The sequence below is a fragment of the Nannobrachium achirus genome (genome assembly GCF_963921795.1).
Source record: "Nannobrachium achirus genome assembly, chromosome: 3".
Lineage (NCBI taxonomy): Eukaryota > Metazoa > Chordata > Actinopteri > Myctophiformes > Myctophidae > Nannobrachium > Nannobrachium achirus.
The window spans coordinates 57850523-57867759 of NC_137812.1; the positions used below are offsets into that span (position 1 = coordinate 57850523).

A 17237-nucleotide genomic window follows, 5' to 3' on the forward strand; every position below is an offset into this window, starting at 1 on the left:
TTTCATACTGTCACAACATGATTAATATGATGTAGGTTTCCCTACAGACTTATGTCTCCCAAAGAGAACTAACCCTGTTCTCACATCTCTCCCATTATTCCAGTGTTCTGTGAATATGAGATACATAAAGTGGTTCCTGTGTAAATAACCCGAAAAGCTTACTAGGATCTCTTAGCCTCGGAAACCCTTTTAGTTGACCTCACCAGTGATTATACTGTCATGAAACTGTACATTTTCCTATGCAACCTTCTAATAAATTCTTCAATCAATCAATCAAAAACACATATAATGTAGATCAGTTATTACCAAGATATGCTGCTGTATTTACACCTCTGATCCTCGATCTCTGTTAAGTATTATGGATGGTAGGCTATAGATAGGCTAATTATCTGTCTCCAACTGTCCATCGAATGTTTACACAATAAAACAAAGCTTGATAAAAACAGGGTGCATGTGAACACATCCTACATTGATTGATTGATTGAAGACTTTATTAGAAGTTTGCATAGAAAAAGGTACAGTTTCATGACGGTACAGTTCACTGTACACACATTTGTAGGTACCATTTTGGGGTGAATGTTGCAATGATGGCCTACTTGTTATACAACATTGTTGCAACACTGTTAATACTAAAATCATAAAGTCATTTCAGGACAATGACTGACTGTTCTGAAAGGTGCTGAATGGTGATACAATCATTGACCAGTAGTAGGCGCTAGTCGTAATTTCAGGCCATTGTTGGTACGTCTTTTGGGGTCGTTGACTGACGTGACGTACGCGGAAGTAGAGATAAACAAGCCAAGCAGCACGCTTGTAACGTTAATGGAGCGATTTAAACTAATATTTTCTTTCAATTTAGGATGATTTAATTATTGACCAAACGGCAAGCACGAGCGTGTATTTAAGTTTGCGTTCAAGTGCTATTATAGCCTATATATATGTGTATTTAATGCTGTATTGCTGTGACCACTACTATGGCTGCAGACAGTACAGTAAACCTCTTAAAATAACCAGTCAAGAAGAACAATGTCATTCGCAAACCTTTTCAAGGGTCTGACTACGGCTGCTGAAGATAACACAGCAGCTCATGGATCTGGCCACCCACAGAGGTACATTTAAAATGTTTTACTTTAAGTAATCTGGAAATACTCTGTTACAAGTAAAAGTCCTAGCTCTAGGCCTATTCGAAATGTACTTGACTAAAAGTACAAAAGGTATTGGCATTACAATGACTTAAAGTACCAAATGTAAAAGTACTCATTATGCAGAATGTCCCATGTCAAGTTTTCGAATGTATAACAATCTTTTCAAAATTGCAGATCTACAAGCTATAGCCTATACGCATTGTGAGCTTGTAGATCTGCTATTTCCAAATGGCCGAAATGCAGACCTGCCAACCCGTACGCATTTTGCGTACTAAGCACGCATTTTAAGGCTCTGTACGCAGGTACGATATTTCCCCTCATTGCTACGCAATTTCGGGGAATGGGCGCGGCCCGCGGCGTGGTATAACAACACATTCTGCAGCAGCAAACGAGGCAAAGATTTTTGCAACCTGCCGTGTAGTTCCTCCCAGGCACCACTTGAAAGGTGTGTGAATGGGGCGCATGGCGCTGGGGAGCACTAGAACAGAAGATATGCTCGTTTTTTTCGGCAGAAGAAGAATTGAACCGGATGCCATGCGTTTGTTTTGATTTTCAGCGCGGTGCAGCATGTACACTTACGCTACAGTACTCATCATAGAGTTATAATAAGAAGCTACTCATCTCATCTCATAGCTATCGCCGCCCGGTTTGTACAACGGCGATATTAATACGATTAATTTATAAAGAAGATAAACGGAGAATGGCCGTGTTGTGCGATTCATCGGTGTCGCCCCTACAATGCTGCCGTGCAACGAGTAGTCTGACTAACAGGTAATATATTAAGATAACACTCAGCTAAGGTGAATTCACATGTCAGCAGCCACGATGGTGAGAATGAAATGGTTGTTATGGTGTTGTCGCTCCTCTCCGCGACGCGGTTAGGGTTTTAATCAAGTGAATCAATAATATTATACTATTAAACTGCGGTCGCCCCCGCGACAGCTTGTTGTGTATGAAGCCTGTGTTATACTTCGTCATACGACGGTGTTGCACGTGAGCGAAGTCGGGAAATGTCAAAACTTGTGACCAGGTACAATGAACTGTAGCATACATTGACCATGATTAGGCTTTAGAGTAAAGATCCAAACGAATGAAAATAAAATACTGGGCTCCCTGTTCCACTATCTCTAAATGAGTATGAATGGAGGAATTTAATAGGGGGACTATGTGTATTGTCAAAAACATTAAAGGTGAACAAGTTATTTATCACCTGTGAATATATGAAGACATTAATGGTTTGTTAACAATGAGTAGCCTGTATCCTCTATGAATGAATATACAGACTAGACGGTATTTGATCTATACACAATGTAGGCCTATATATCAATTAATGAATGCACTAGAAACCTACATGAGTTGAATACTTTCAACTTCATGCAAATCATGCACAGAAAGGTGGTTTTATTTAGGCTGCTCAATTAACAATGTTTAACAAAGACACAGGTAAATATTTAAAGGTAAATAGCCTACCTGACAATGTAAAGCTATTTTGCTATTTGAATAACATGATTATGTTGATGTATGTTCATTCATTAAGTCACTGGTGAGACTGTTTTGCTAGTCTATTGGGCTAATTGTTAACTAACTCTGAGCAAGTGCAGTTAGTATATTTTATTAAAGATTTGTCAACAATATTGCCAAAGCAACATTACTGTATTGCCTGGTAATACTAGCCTACTTTTTCTCCAGACCAAATGGCATTTTTATTTAAAAGGTTGTTCTAACATCTTGCCTCCTCCTATTAGTGTAAGTCAAGACATGCAATGTGCTACATTTCTGGTGTGAAATTTTGTTAACATAACTGTAAAGGTCCCACCCAAAAAGGTGCATGGAACCCCCCAAAATATACGCTGTTTTGTGCGGGAAAACAACAAAAATTCGGCGCCGCGCGGGCACTTCGTGCCCGCGCATGAGTACTCAAAAAAATTTCCCAGGGTTGGCAGGTCTGGAAATGTATATAGAGCTGAAGAAGTGGGTCATGTATGTTTTGTAATAATAATCAAAATCTACAAAGTAACTATAGTAACTAAAGTTTTCAAATAATTATAGTGGAGTAAAAGTATACTATTTGGATCTGAGAAGTGTACCAGTGAACTGTACTGTCATGAAACTGTGCCTTTCCCTTTGCAACCTTCTAATAAATTATTCAATCAATCAATCAGTAATTACACCACTGGTTATTTGCTCAATTATATTTGTATCTGACTGTCATTCTCATAGGAAAGGAAGCAAGCATGTGCCCTCTAGCCAAGAAAAGGTCCATGACAGCTTTGGCCATGCTGCCAGACAACAACAACATGGCAAGGAGTTGAAATCCTCCAATGAGAAGAGAATACGATACCATGATGAGGTCAGTGGTGGATCAATTACTCACATTATTGACTTAAGCAAAAGGTATCAATACCGCAATGGAGAAATACTTTGTTACAAGTAAAAGTGCTGTATTGGCATTTGCAACATAGGCTTAGCCTATACTTAAAGTTCCAAAAGTAAAAGTACTCATTATGCGGAATATACCATTTCACAAGTTTTCAAATGTATGAAGATCTACAAGATTGGTCAATTGTATTATGAGTTACTGGCTGGCAGTGGGTATAGGCTGGAATGTTTATATTTTTAAAAATCCCTTGAGGGATGGGTCAAGACATTGTCAAATTTGAACATGCTCATTATATCATTATCAGACCTAAATTCACCCTTCAACTTCTTGTTTATGCCAAATGACTGGATATACAGGTTTTGTGGCGATTGTAGCAATTTCACGTTCAAGCATGTTCTAATAATGTAACGCTGTATTTTTTTATTATTTTTTTTCCCCTTCCTTTTTTTTCCTTTTTTTTTTTTACATCTTGGAAATAATTGCCAATTTGACACCAAGGAGCCCCACTGCCCACTCTTTTTGATTGATATAAATTTGTTCAGCTGTTTAGGAAACAGAACAACGCCAAAACGCGTCTGTTGGACAGACTGCTGCTGCGAATCATTATTAAATTGCGGATTGTACATTCCTTTAATACATAATTTTATTCAGACATTGTCATTCACTCATGGTCACTGTGTGCATTCTGCTAAATTCTGTGATGGGTTTGTTGTATGAATGTCATGTATTGATGTAAAAAATGTGTTGTTGATGATGCAGGTTGAAACCCCAGGAAAGGCAGCTGCTGTAACGGTTCAGTAATGGGGATTTAATAAAAAACATCAAATCAAATCAGATTATAATGGCTGTAGCCACACTGGAGTTGTCAAGAACACCCTACCACCGTGGAGACTGCCCATAAGTCCGAAGGTTCATTAGTCCGAATTTAGTTAGGTTTACTGAGGTTAAGGTTAGGGTTAGGGTTAGAGTTAGGCATAGTATTCGACCAATGCCATGGCACCAGCCACCATGATCGTAATAACATTTCAAACAGTTCCAACAACTTTGATCGAGTCATTGAGAAGACATTCTTACCTTGCAGTGAAAACCCTCTGTGGGTATTAGCCCTATTCACGGCCCGCCCACTCAGCAAATTTCTCAGCAACTTCCTGGTGTGACGTCAATTTAGAAGGGGAAATTAATACAGAAATAGCTGGACTTAAAGCCAATAAATCATTATTTCGAACGGTAAAGTACATTATAATGCTTTGTGCCTTTTACTATCTTGTGTTCTTGTTCATGCTAGCCGTATTTTATACTGTACTATTCGGAAATTACATTAAATTTGCGATTTCTGTGTTAACTCTATCGGCTTTTAGCAGGGTTTTACCCTTCAAAACGTGACTTCAGCACCGGGGGGATGCTGAGTGGGTGGGTCGTGAATAGGGCTTATTACGATGCAAACGGTGTGACCTGCGACCGACCCGTGATAATGTGTTGTTGGTGTTGACAGTTACGTCAGGAAGTGGTCTCGATTTTACTGCACAATCTGTACAAACTGGCTTCTTGCTCCCTTGAACTCCTCATGCTTTGATCTCAGCCATGACATTATGTACACATTGTTATGATCTTTTCAAAATAGCAGATGTTCAAGTTACAGTGCGGCAGTAAGTGACGCGTTATGAGCAACTAAAACCTGATGCCGATTCTACAGAATTTCTTCTAAATCCTAACAGATTTGAGTTAAAAAGTGTGTGTGTGTGTGTGTGTGTGTGTGTGTGTGTGTGTGCGTGTGCGTGCGTGCGTGGGAACCACTCAACAGAATCCCTTTTATGCCCATATATGGAGATCCCCGATTTCATCAATATTAAGCCCATATCCAGATTTCTATTCTTTGGTTCCATGTATGGGCATAAAATGGATTGTAACTGAATATATGTTTATTTTATTTATCCTTTTATGTGATTGGTCTCTATTCTCTATCTCTATTTCTGTTCCACAGAGGCAGGGTCACAAAACCAGGAAATCATTTAGTCATAAAGACAGCCATATGGGAAACTATAAGCAACCAAGCCTTGGTTTCAGCCAACAGTTAGACCACTACATCCGCTGCAGAGACGCTGGTCTGAACAAGACCAACAGTAGACCAGAGGTAGATTGCGGAACAAACCAACATCACAAGTATGATAACCCACAACAACAGCAGCAGCAACAACGGAACAGGAAATGGACACATAAAGAGGAGTCCAAGCAGCATCGTCCAAACAATAGAGGCCGTAATTTCGCCAGAAGTGGGCAGCATCAGGCTCATTGTACTAGAAGGGACTTTTCTGCCAGAGGCACCAACAGAGGTGGAAAGAAGGTTGGTAACACCCACATACAGATCTTTCTCGAAAAATTTGAATATTGTGTAAAAGTACATTTTCTTGAAACTGTCATTTCTTGAAACTTTCATATATTCTAGATACATTGGACATTCAGTGAATTATTCCAACCTTTTTTTGTTAAAATTTTGAATTTTTATGGCATACATCTCATGAATTTCAAAAGTCCATATTTCAAAATATTACACTATTACACGAAACCACTCAAAACAAGGATTTATAATAGCGAAATGTCAACCTTCTGAAGTCAGAGTTTTTTTAAAACAGTGGGAAGTTTCCGAAGTCAGTTATGATTTGGGGTGCTAGGGCATCTGCAATGCTTTTTCACACAATATATTAATTTTTCGAGCAGGATCTGTATAATATACCTTAAAGCAGGGGTCTTCAACTGGGGGTCCAGGACCCCTCTTGGGTCCTCAGAATTACTACAGATGGGCCGCCAAATCTTTGTGTGATAGGAGGATCATTCTTTTAAAAGTAACAACTTGAACCCTCACATCCCAATTCTGAGAACTTTAGCCAAAAATGGCAGATCTACAAGCTTGCGAGGCGTTGAGAGCTTGTAGATCGCCTATTTTGGCAAACAGGTTTGGTGTAGAGGTAAAAAAAAAAAGCAGACCAAGTACAGAGTGAAAGGTCAAGTTTAGTAAGTAACAACGATTTAAGTGGTTAAAAGTCTGAAAGAAAAACACATCAACACGAATCTTAACAGACTGATGACAGTGCTGTCAAACAGGTTTATGAATCTATCTATGAAATCGAAGATCTGTATCACACATTTATACAATATGTAGAGGGGGTCCCTGCTTCATGTCTCTCTCAGCTAAGGGGCCCTTGGCCTGAAAATGTTGAGCGTGCCTTAAAGCGTGTGCGTGCGTGCAGTGCACACACATACTGTACACTTCATGCACATTTCACTGTGACCTCCTAGGATCCTCCAGTGGAACGGAAGAGGTACATGACCCAGGAGTTCAAGGACCAGAATGGAATGGAGGTGGACGGACAGTTGGTCTGTCGCCATTTTATGTGTGGAAGATGCGTGAAGGCAGGTTATGTTTGTTTGTTTGGAAATGTAAATGGTCTTTAGATTTGTCTTTTCAAATGTGCTGGTGTGTAGATCAGGGGTTCCCAAACCTTTTTGTCTCAGGGCATCCCATAAATATTTATTTTAATCTGAGGCACCCCTACATTATAATCTTCACTCCCAGCACCTTATATTTATAGCATATCGTCGTTGTCGGGTGGAAACCTTGTATGTCCAAAACCGTTTATTTTGTATTTATCATCTATAAAATGTACTAAACTAGTGAAAACAGCAGATCTACAAGCACACAACGCCTCGCATCGCGAGGTGTTGTGTGCTTGTAGATCGGCTATTTTCACTAGTTTTGTGCGACAGAGGTTTCTGCCTGACAGTAATGATATTTTAGTGATTATGTTGCGAGGAAAACGTTGAGATAATAGCTATTTTGGTTAGAAATGACTGAAAATAACTTTGTACTTCAAGTTTAAAATGATACTAAATATTTTTTCAAGTGTCCAAATAAATTCCAAATATTATCAAATGATCTCGCGTCGCGGCACCCCTGGACTGCCGTCGCGGCACCCACTTTGAAAACCCCTTGTGTAGATGTGTAACCAGTCCGTTGTTTCTTCATTGTTTACAGGGCGATGAATGTCAATTACCACACGTTCGGAATATGACCAACAACATGATTAAAGAAGCATGCAAATTTTACATCCAAGGATGCTGCACAAAAGGAGAGAACTGCCCATACATGCACAATATCCTTTTAAAATATAAAATATGTATACTATAGGTAATCTTGTGGTAAAGTAGGCCTATTTGACTAATCCAAGAATGTTACAATGACATGTTACTAATATAAATACATTTCCTTAACCAATAAGCTACATTCCTTTCCCTGCAAGCATTTCCATGCACGTGGGAAGTGTTCTCAAGGAGCAGAATGCAGGTTTTCCCACGAGCCTCTTACTGACCTCACAAAAAAACTGCTTGATGGGGTAAGTATTAAAGAGTGTGTGTGTGTGTGTTTGTGTGTGTGTGTGTGTGTGTGTGTGTGTGTGTGTGTGTATGTGCGTGTGTGTGTGTGCGTGGTGTGTGTGCGCGTGCGTGCGTGCGTGTGACACAACTGCGCTGTGTGCGTGCGTGTGTGTGACACAACTGCGCTGAAAGTAATTAAGTTGGGTATGTCTATTCTCTGCAGGCATTAAAAAGGGACTTGGATTACGCTGAAATGCAGATGAAAGCCCAACTACATGAACCTGGTCAGTCAGATAACACAGAGGAGCCACTTGCTGCAGAGAACGTGGCTGTTGATAAACCAAAGCTTGAGATACGTCTGGATTCAATCAGGTACTGGCATTATTCTGATTGTCTCTGCCAGGTCGAAGGGGCGTAGATTATGTTTTCGCTCCTGTCCAATTATGTTTTCGCTCCTGTCCACGAATGGACCGGAGTGAAGGGACAGGTCTGTCTGTCTGTGAGCAGATAATCTCCGGCACCGCTGGACTGCTCGGCATGAGCACCAGGGAGCAAACCCTACAGACATTTTTGAGTCTACATATTTTGGCACTCAAATTGGTCTCTTGGTGGCACTCTAACAGGCCGCTTCACGTCTTGCACTGTAGGTTGTACAGGCAAAAATGGTTTAAAATGTATATGGTATGTATCACATCCCCAGCCTTTATTTGTGCTTAGGAAGAGGAGTGACAAGCTTGTACTGAATGCTCAGCTGTCGCCAGGCCTAGAATTTCGTCATATTAGGGGCAAGGCCACTTGGCCTTTAATGTTGTCAAATTTTTGAGGGCACAAAGGCCAAGTGCCAGGGCAAGAAGGCCATCAATTAAAACAAGGATTTTAAGTCCACGCCAGTCATAATTAATTTAGCTTAAACATTAAGGAAGATTACATTTTTAATTAGGCTAATGTAATACCTTTCAATTAAATAAATATCAAAAAAGCTGTTTATTTCTGTTTTTCCATGTGCAGCAGTGTAAAGTAACTAAGTACATTTACTGTACTTAATTTGTTATTGTAATTTTGAATATTTCCAATACTTTACTTCTACTCCACTACATCTCGGATCCAAATATTGTACTTTTACTCCACTACTATTATTTGAAAAAGAAAAAAGAAACCTTTAAGTTACCAGTTACTTTGCATATGAATTATAATATTATTATATACATGAACCACTTTAGCCCTATTTAGGCTGTTTGGAAATAGCCAAGCTTGTAGAAAAAATAGCAGATCTACAAGCTCAAAATGCATCGCAGACGCGTTGTGAGCTTGTAGATCTGCTATTTTCAAACATTTTACTTTTGGTACTTTAGGTTTTGATACAAATACTTTTGTACTTTTACTCAAGTATAATTTGAATTTGAGGACTTTTACTTGCTACGGGAGTATTTCTACATTGCAGTATTGATACTTTTTTTTTTACATTTGAGTACTTTTTCCACCACTGAGCACCGAGCTCCTCCCTCCCGTTCGTGGAGTGTCCTTTCTCAACTTGGAATACAATGGAATAATGTACTTTCTGACAGCTCAGCCTCTTGGGGAAAGAATAGCTTTTGGTTCCCTTAGTGCTGCATTTCGGTTGTTGTCCTGAGCTCAGCAGAGCTCCGTTTGAAGGCATTCGTTCGCACATCCGGATTTATTCAACAGGCTGCGTTAGATTTATCTCCCGTTTAGCCCGGTGATGCTTTTGTGTTGTATAAACACTGTAATAACCCCTAGGGCTGATTGCGACCGTCAGGGAGCAGTTTACTATGAAAACCTCCACCGGCCGTCCGTCCGTCCGTCCGTCCGTCCGTCCGTCCGTCCGTCCGTCCGTCCGTCCGTCCGTCACACCTTTGTGACCATCAACAAACGTCACACCTTTGTTGATGTTTAAATCGAAGAGTCTTGGTCAAATACTTCTGTTGGTTTCTGCACTGATCATTTATACAATTCAGCTGTGTTTGCTCGTGTCATCATGATGAGGTCATAAATCAGCCATGCCCAAATATAGATTTTACGGGTTTACATGCTTACTCAGTTATTCGTTATGTGAAAGTCCTATGACGCGTCTATGATATCTGACATCATCATACATACATTCCCTTTTATGCCCATAAATGGAGATCCCCTCTGTAGAACCAGCCACTGACATCACTGTAATGTCAGGGGAACCAAATCCCTTTTATGCCCATATATGGAGATCCCTGTGATGCCAGGGGAACCAAATCCCTTTTATGCCCATATATGGAGATATGGAGATCCCCGTGTTGCCAGGGTAACCAAATCCGTTTTATGCCCATATATGGAGATCCCTGTGATGCCAGGGGAACCAAATCCCTTTTACGCCCATATATGGAGATCCCTTATGTCATCAATATTAAGCCCATATCTGTGAATATCTTTGGGTACCAGATGTCTCCATATATGGTTAAATGGTCCGATATACATCACTGGCCAGAAGACCAAGAAATGGTGCAACCTCGCCCTTTGCTTTTCTCCCTATAGGCATCTTACTGGTAGGTAGTTTAATGAGGAATGCAGTATGGTGGTAGGTAGGTAGTTATGGCCTTTGATGTAAGATTTTCACTTTCTAAGATAACTATATTTGCTATTCCCAGATGATGCCCTTTTAGGGTACCCCTCATGCCCATATATGGAGATCCCCAGGCTTTACTAATTAACATAAGTTTTATGCCCATATATGGAGATCAGTGTCCCAATGTCATCAGATATATGGGCATAAATGGACACAGGCAAACTAGATGGGCTGTATGGATATCCAGATGTGTGATGTAAGTGTTTTATTCCAAATGTGGCACCCCACAGACATATTTCCAGAAACAAAATCCCTTTCATGCCCATATATGGAGATTTCTGATGTCATCAATCCCAGGCCCTGTAAAAAACATGGTTGCTTTGGTATGAGCAACTTATGTCTCCATATATGGAGATTCAACTTCAATGAGTAACCATGGCAAACTGTCAACTGCCCGTATGTCTTGATAATTGGTAAAACAAACTTTTGGCCTATTTGTGGAGATAAGCGACCAACGGTCGCTTATCTCCCGATTAGGGAGTCTTACTGGTATGGCAGATATAGTAGCATGGTACATGTACGTGATGTAATTATGTGCTCTTTTGGGTTCCTCATCTTCAACCACAATAAGTGATACGTTTTCTTTTCACTTTTTGTTTTTCCAGGCCTAATTTTTACAACAGCTCATGCTCATCAGAGGCACATGCTGAGAAGGTCACCTTGTGTCATGCTGGTGTGTCAGCTGATACAGAAAAGGATGGTGTTCCGCTGTGTGACACAGATCCTGACCTATCCAACAGTGTTGCCTCAACGCAGCCTGGTGATGGTGAAATGGTACCATATTCAGTTGAGGCAGTGCTTGGATCCCAAATAAGCAAAATCTTCCCCAGTGTCCCTGGAGCCCCCGCAGGCCAGGAATCCACTTCCCCTTCTTTTCCATCGACATCTATTCATTGTCCTTCAAACTCTGCAAGCCAAAGTGCAGTTCCCTACTCTGTAAATGCTGTTCTTGAGTCCTATAAACCAGAGGAAACGTCTAAGTGTAGCCCTTCTTCTAGCTCAATCAGTAGAGCTTTATATATCCCTCTGTCTTCAAAAACGGTACCTTCACCGAGAGAAATCCCTGACCCTCCAGGATACTCTGCAACCTGCAAGGAAAAAGTATTTTACTCAGACAATTCTGGGAGCGAATCAAACATACCCTTGGAAAGGCGGGTGACGGGCCAGACAGCCTGCCAACTCCCTCTCAAACAGTTTGCGACTACAAAGAGGTGGTCCAACCCTCCCCATACCTCTGTGGGCTCTAAAGAGCTAGTTGGGAATGTTTCAATGTTCCAAAAGCCTCCCATCACCAAAGAGGAGAGCCAAGTTCCTGTTGTTCAGAATACTACATCCAAACATTTCATAAAAACAATTGCACGTCTAAAAATGGATATTACTGATCCACAAGACCCTATAGAATCCCTACAAGCCAATAATCCAGCAGTTTGCTCTGATGGCTTGACAATTAAAGGCGTTCTCCCTCCCGAACCCGTAGTCTCACCCAGTAAGAATAAAACTGCTTTTCACAATCTTTTTTTAAACCTCCCTAGTCAGAGCTCTGCTCCCAAATGTTCTGCACACAGTGTGCAGCTAAAATCTCATCTTCCCTGTACACCAGCTGACCATGGAGAACCAGTGCAGTCCACAGATCCTTCTTTAATTGTTGCACACGGTAAAAGTGCACTTCATGTTTCTGCCACACACATCACATGTCAGAGTATTTCTACAAACCCTGTCATCCAGAAATGTGTTTTGAAACAAAAGGAAAAGATAAAAGGTCAATCTTTAGACACATTGGGCCAGACAGACAACACACAGCCACCTGATCAAGCTCAGGCCAAGTTTACTGATGCAGACTGCAAGATAACGATGACCCAAGATGTCAAATCTACGGTTGATGGTATTACGTTTTTAACTAAACCCTTTCACAGACTTTTTGAGATCATACCTTCCGTACAGACAACACCAGATGCCCTCACGACACTCTCATGTCCTCAAAGTTCTAGTCATTCCTCTTATCCTACTCCAAATTCTACAGACTGCAAAGAGAAAGTTACTCCTATGAGACCTGTGGTTGAATCTGGCGAAGACACTGAAAGGCCCTTCCTCAGCCTTTTTGTCAGCCCTCCCTGTGAGCCTTCTGCTCCATCACCACCCGAGTGGACTAAAGCACTCCAACCAATTAATTGTACATCGGGTTCAAGAGGCTGTAAGCAAAAAGCTTCTGGTTTAGGTGTAAAGAGACTGTTCACAGATCACGCCACCGATAGTGACACCGATACCCCAGCAGCACCACGGTCCCCTCAGTCCCCTCCTAGAACTATACGTAAAAAAGTAAAATGCACAAGTGCAACTGAGTATGATCTGCCAGAGAGCCATGCCTGTAGACCTTCACCAGAGACCCCCAATGAGACGTCCACCGTTCCAGTTTACATCCATACTCAGACCGACCAGCATCCTCCTAAAGCTTTATCCCACAAAGGTAAGAATCTGGATTTACAGTGTTTTTAGATACTAATACTATTATTATTTACACACATCTGCTGCTATGTTGATTTTATATGTATTTATTTATTTATATTTATATATTTTTTATTTGCAGTATCACCAACAGCAGCTACTAAGAATTCAGTTCTGAGTACCCTCTTCCTCCACTTGAGTCCATACCACGAAGATAAGGAACCGCAGAGCATCATTCAGAAGAATCTCTCTTTAGGTATAATTTGTGGCTGTTGAGCATTCTGCGTCCCCCCCCCCCCATCATTGTGTTATTATAATGTTTTGGTTGCCTTTCAGAATGTGAAAATGAGGACGGGTCCACCTTAATAGGACGACAGCAGGAAAGAGAAGTGAAGGAAAAGCAAGTAGATGAGCTGATGGAGAAGATGACACAAGATGAGCCTATGAGGATTCCTGTAGAATCTTCACCATGCCTGTCAATGAGGGAACCTCAGCAGCAATGCCAGGTTGATGTCATATTATTAACCACTTAAATGTCACTTTACTAACCTGTGATTATGGCTCTGTACTTGTTTCTTTCTACACATCTGTGTAGGGTCTTCAACGTTTTCAGGCCAAGGACCCCTTAGCTGAGAGAGAGATGAAGCAGGGACCGACCCCGACTAGAGCCTATATTGTGTTGCAAATTAAAGATGTTCATAGATTTCTTAGACAGTGTAGACTTGTTTGAGAGCACTGTCATCAGTGTATGTTGGATTAATGTGTATTTTCAGACATTGAACCACTTGAACCGTCAATACTTCTACTTCTACTGCTCTTCTTTTCCCTCTATAGCCGATCTACAAGCTCACAACACCTCGCGTTGCGAATAGGGATACTAGGGTTCAAGTGGTTTATGTAAAAAACATGTGATCATAATGACACAAAGATTTGGAATTATTTCCCATGAGGGTAGTGCGTTTGGTCCCTGACCATGCATTTAGTAATGTGGGGAAGTGAAGACTAGTTGAGAAACAGCGCAGTAAATGACCTGGTGACTGACCATGCATTTAGTAATGTGGGGAAGTGAAGACTAGTTGAGAAACAGTTGAGCACTATAAATGACCTGGTGACCTATGATTACGTGTCAATGTTGTCATTTACTGGGAGGTCAGATGTCAAGAAATTCCACTGGAAAACGAGTTCTCAAGAAGGGAAAGTGTACCGGATTGATAAGAAAATGTGCCCATATAATTGCACATGTCTGCTCATAAGTTACCATCAGTTAACATGAGTGTAATATAGAAGTTTAAGAGAACAGACTTAGGGGTAACCCTAACCCTGATCAGAGGTTCTCAACTTTTTTTTAGCTCTGGACCACTAGCATAGTTCAGTTAAATAATGACTGTTAATGGCATGATTTAAATTGATGCGGGTATTGTATTGTGCAACAAAATAAATATTATTTAATTTCAAGCTTTCCCCCCCACACCACGCCCGTATCTCCTCCCAGTTCATAATCAGTTGAAAACCCTCTGTTTATGTTCAGCACTAATGTAATACATTTCATTGAAGCAATATACAATTTAATGGATGGACAGAAATGTACAGTGGCCAGACTGGTCTGTGGCTCTTTACACATAAGCTAAGTAACGGCCACATTTTGAGGACCAGTTGACTTTCATTCCCATTATTTATTTAATGTGTGCAGCCTTGGGTTGAAAATCTGATTGTAGATCTTTTTTTTCTTCTTCTACTTCTTCTTTTTTTGTACTTTCAATTTGATGGATACATGTTCATGCTTTTAAACATGTGATATTGAAGTGTTATTAAAATATGTTTGACAGCTCTATTATGTATAGGAGAATCTAGTTGTCAACAATGCTTTGATAGATTTGTCTCACCTTTCTGCCTGTTGTTGCCACACCACCTCCATTACCCCAAAATGTGAGCATGCCAGGGCTCTAAGAAGTACAAGTACATTTTGTCTGGTTGAACATAAGGAGCATCACGCCTCCAGGGCTTGCTAGCAGGGCTTTTTTAGACTCTTAGGTTATTATGTCTCAAACCAGTCTCTAGTTCATAGGTAATGCTCAGGGTGTTGCTAGGGTGCCCCCATGCCAAAATCGTTGCAGTGCACTGGAGGTTCAGCTCCAGATCATCAACAGTGTACCACTCACTATTAATTGAATCGGTAACCTACGCTAATCAGTACCTAAAATCCTATTCACCGCATAATGATTCACTTCCTACTTAACTTGTGACAACTAGTCTTCCCCCTTAAATCTGTTCATTACCCAGGAGTATTGTGGTCCCCTTAACATTATCCACTTCTCTCTCTCTGTACCAGTCTTTAGCTCCACGGGCCCCATCTACTGAGAAAACGATTCCAACAAAACATCATCCCTCTTTTCACTCCTTTGCCCTCCAGAGGGAAGCGGCTGGGTCTGCTTCCAAGACAGCGGGTGTCACTGAGTGCCAGGTGAGAACCACCGGTACCCACAGCCTACCAATCCAGCCAGTGACACGACCTCACACCCAACTAGCAACGAAGCAGAGCTGTCAACAACGCAAGTCTGTCGATGGGAATGGAGACGGTACAACATTCAGTACCATTAAAAACCTTTTTCAGACATTAGACCCTACTGCCTCTCCCTTTGGACAGTAAACCTGGAATACTTCTCAAGGTTTTAAACATTTGAACAACAATAATATGCCACTGGTTCGATATTTATATTTTAATTTCATAGTATTTTGCTTGTTTCTTAGTATGAGGACATTTTCATGTTTTTTTTTTTTTCTCTTTTTTGGGGAGCTCACAGTCCAAGATAACCATGCCTTTACCCTAGACATTTGTTTGTCAAATTACAATAAATGAAAATCTATGAATGTATTAGCAGAGATGTTGGCTAAATTTTTCGCCATCCTCTCCAAATCTTTCAAGAGGAGACTCTTGATCGTTTTTTTTTTATGCACTCTGTTAATGAGGCCTAATAGTTGTCCGCCAAAATGACTATTAATGGAGTAGAACCACTGCTCCTACGCTTAGAAAGGAGTCAGCTTAGGTGGTTCTGGCATCTAGTACGGATGCCTCCCGAACGTCTTCCTACAGTAGGAAGGTCCTCTATGCATGTCCCACTGTGAGGAGACCCTGTGGCAGACCAAAGACCAGATGGAATTTTTACATCTCCACACTGGCTTGGGAACGCCTTGGGATACCCCCGGAGGAAATATCAGTTGGAACTGTTACCCCCGCAACCTGATTCGGGTAGCGGTTGAAGATGAATGGATGGATGTACAGCTTCAGCGAGTGGAAAGTTTAAGTTAGCTGAGAAAGTACAAAACTGATGGCATTGCTATAATATGAAGCTCATTTGGATGTCAAGGTATAGGGAGAAAGCACTGTTCACAAATACTGATTATATTGCTCTATAGGAACAAATACAACAAAGACAAGCTGACAAAATTGGAACTGTGTGCTCTCTCCTGATTGGATGACATTTTTGACCCACCTAAAAAAAACTATTTATTTAGGCTATTTATTTTATTTTTTGCTAAGATAAATGTTAAAGGAGCTATAGTCAACTTTTTTATTGTAGGGCCGACACTTTGTTTACATCCTAGTCTATCCACCTGTTTCCGTGGGAGTTTACTGGAGATTATTTGGACCTGTTTGGACCACACTTCCGGTTTAACAGCAGACATACAAGCTCACGTCGCGTCGCAGATGCAACCCATTGTGAGCTTGTAAATCACACTCGGCTGCGGCGCCGGAAGCTTGGTACAGCGTCTGCGCAATGCACTATGGGGCGTTGGAAACTCGTGGATAGACTAGAATGTAAACAAAGTGTCGGTCTGACAATGGCCAAAATGATTATTTTATCATTATTTTATGCTTTTTGTGGTCATTTTTGAATAGAAACACATATATGAAGCTTATTTTTTTATAAAATATTTTCGAAACTTAATTTTTATTTTAGCATCCGTTTTTCAAGAAAAAGTTGACTATAGCTCCTTTAACTAGCTCTATATTCCAATTGCAATTATGGCTATAGAGTGTACAGTATGGTCTTTCTAGCTCTTCAGTAAACAAACCACAATAACTAGGATAAACAAGCGAAATTGGACATGAGCAGACACAACTGGAACTCAAACAATTACATTTCAGGCTGAATTATGGTCTTTGTCTCATGATTGGATACGTTTGGTACCCCAACCTGAAAATGTATTTGCTGTTCACAAAAAAACTATGAATGCCTACAGCTGATTACTATTGGTATGTAGAACGTTAACTTTTAACTAAAAC

General features: G+C 40.7%; 1 protein-coding gene across 1 annotated transcript; it reads left to right on the forward strand.

The window, feature by feature from the left end:
* Window positions 1-995: 995 nt before the first annotated feature.
* On the forward strand, window positions 996-16792 carry LOC308282345 (uncharacterized protein). The gene is made up of 10 exons (XM_080722692.1): window positions 996-1109; window positions 3366-3495; window positions 5507-5866; window positions 6820-6897; window positions 7821-7913; window positions 8117-8265; window positions 11116-12974; window positions 13095-13208; window positions 13289-13458; window positions 15363-16792. The coding sequence occupies exons 1-10, from the start codon at window positions 1027-1029 to the stop codon at window positions 15597-15599; spliced, it is 3273 nt and encodes a 1090-aa protein (XP_080578818.1). The 5' UTR covers window positions 996-1026; the 3' UTR covers window positions 15600-16792.
* Window positions 16793-17237: the final 445 nt, after the last annotated feature.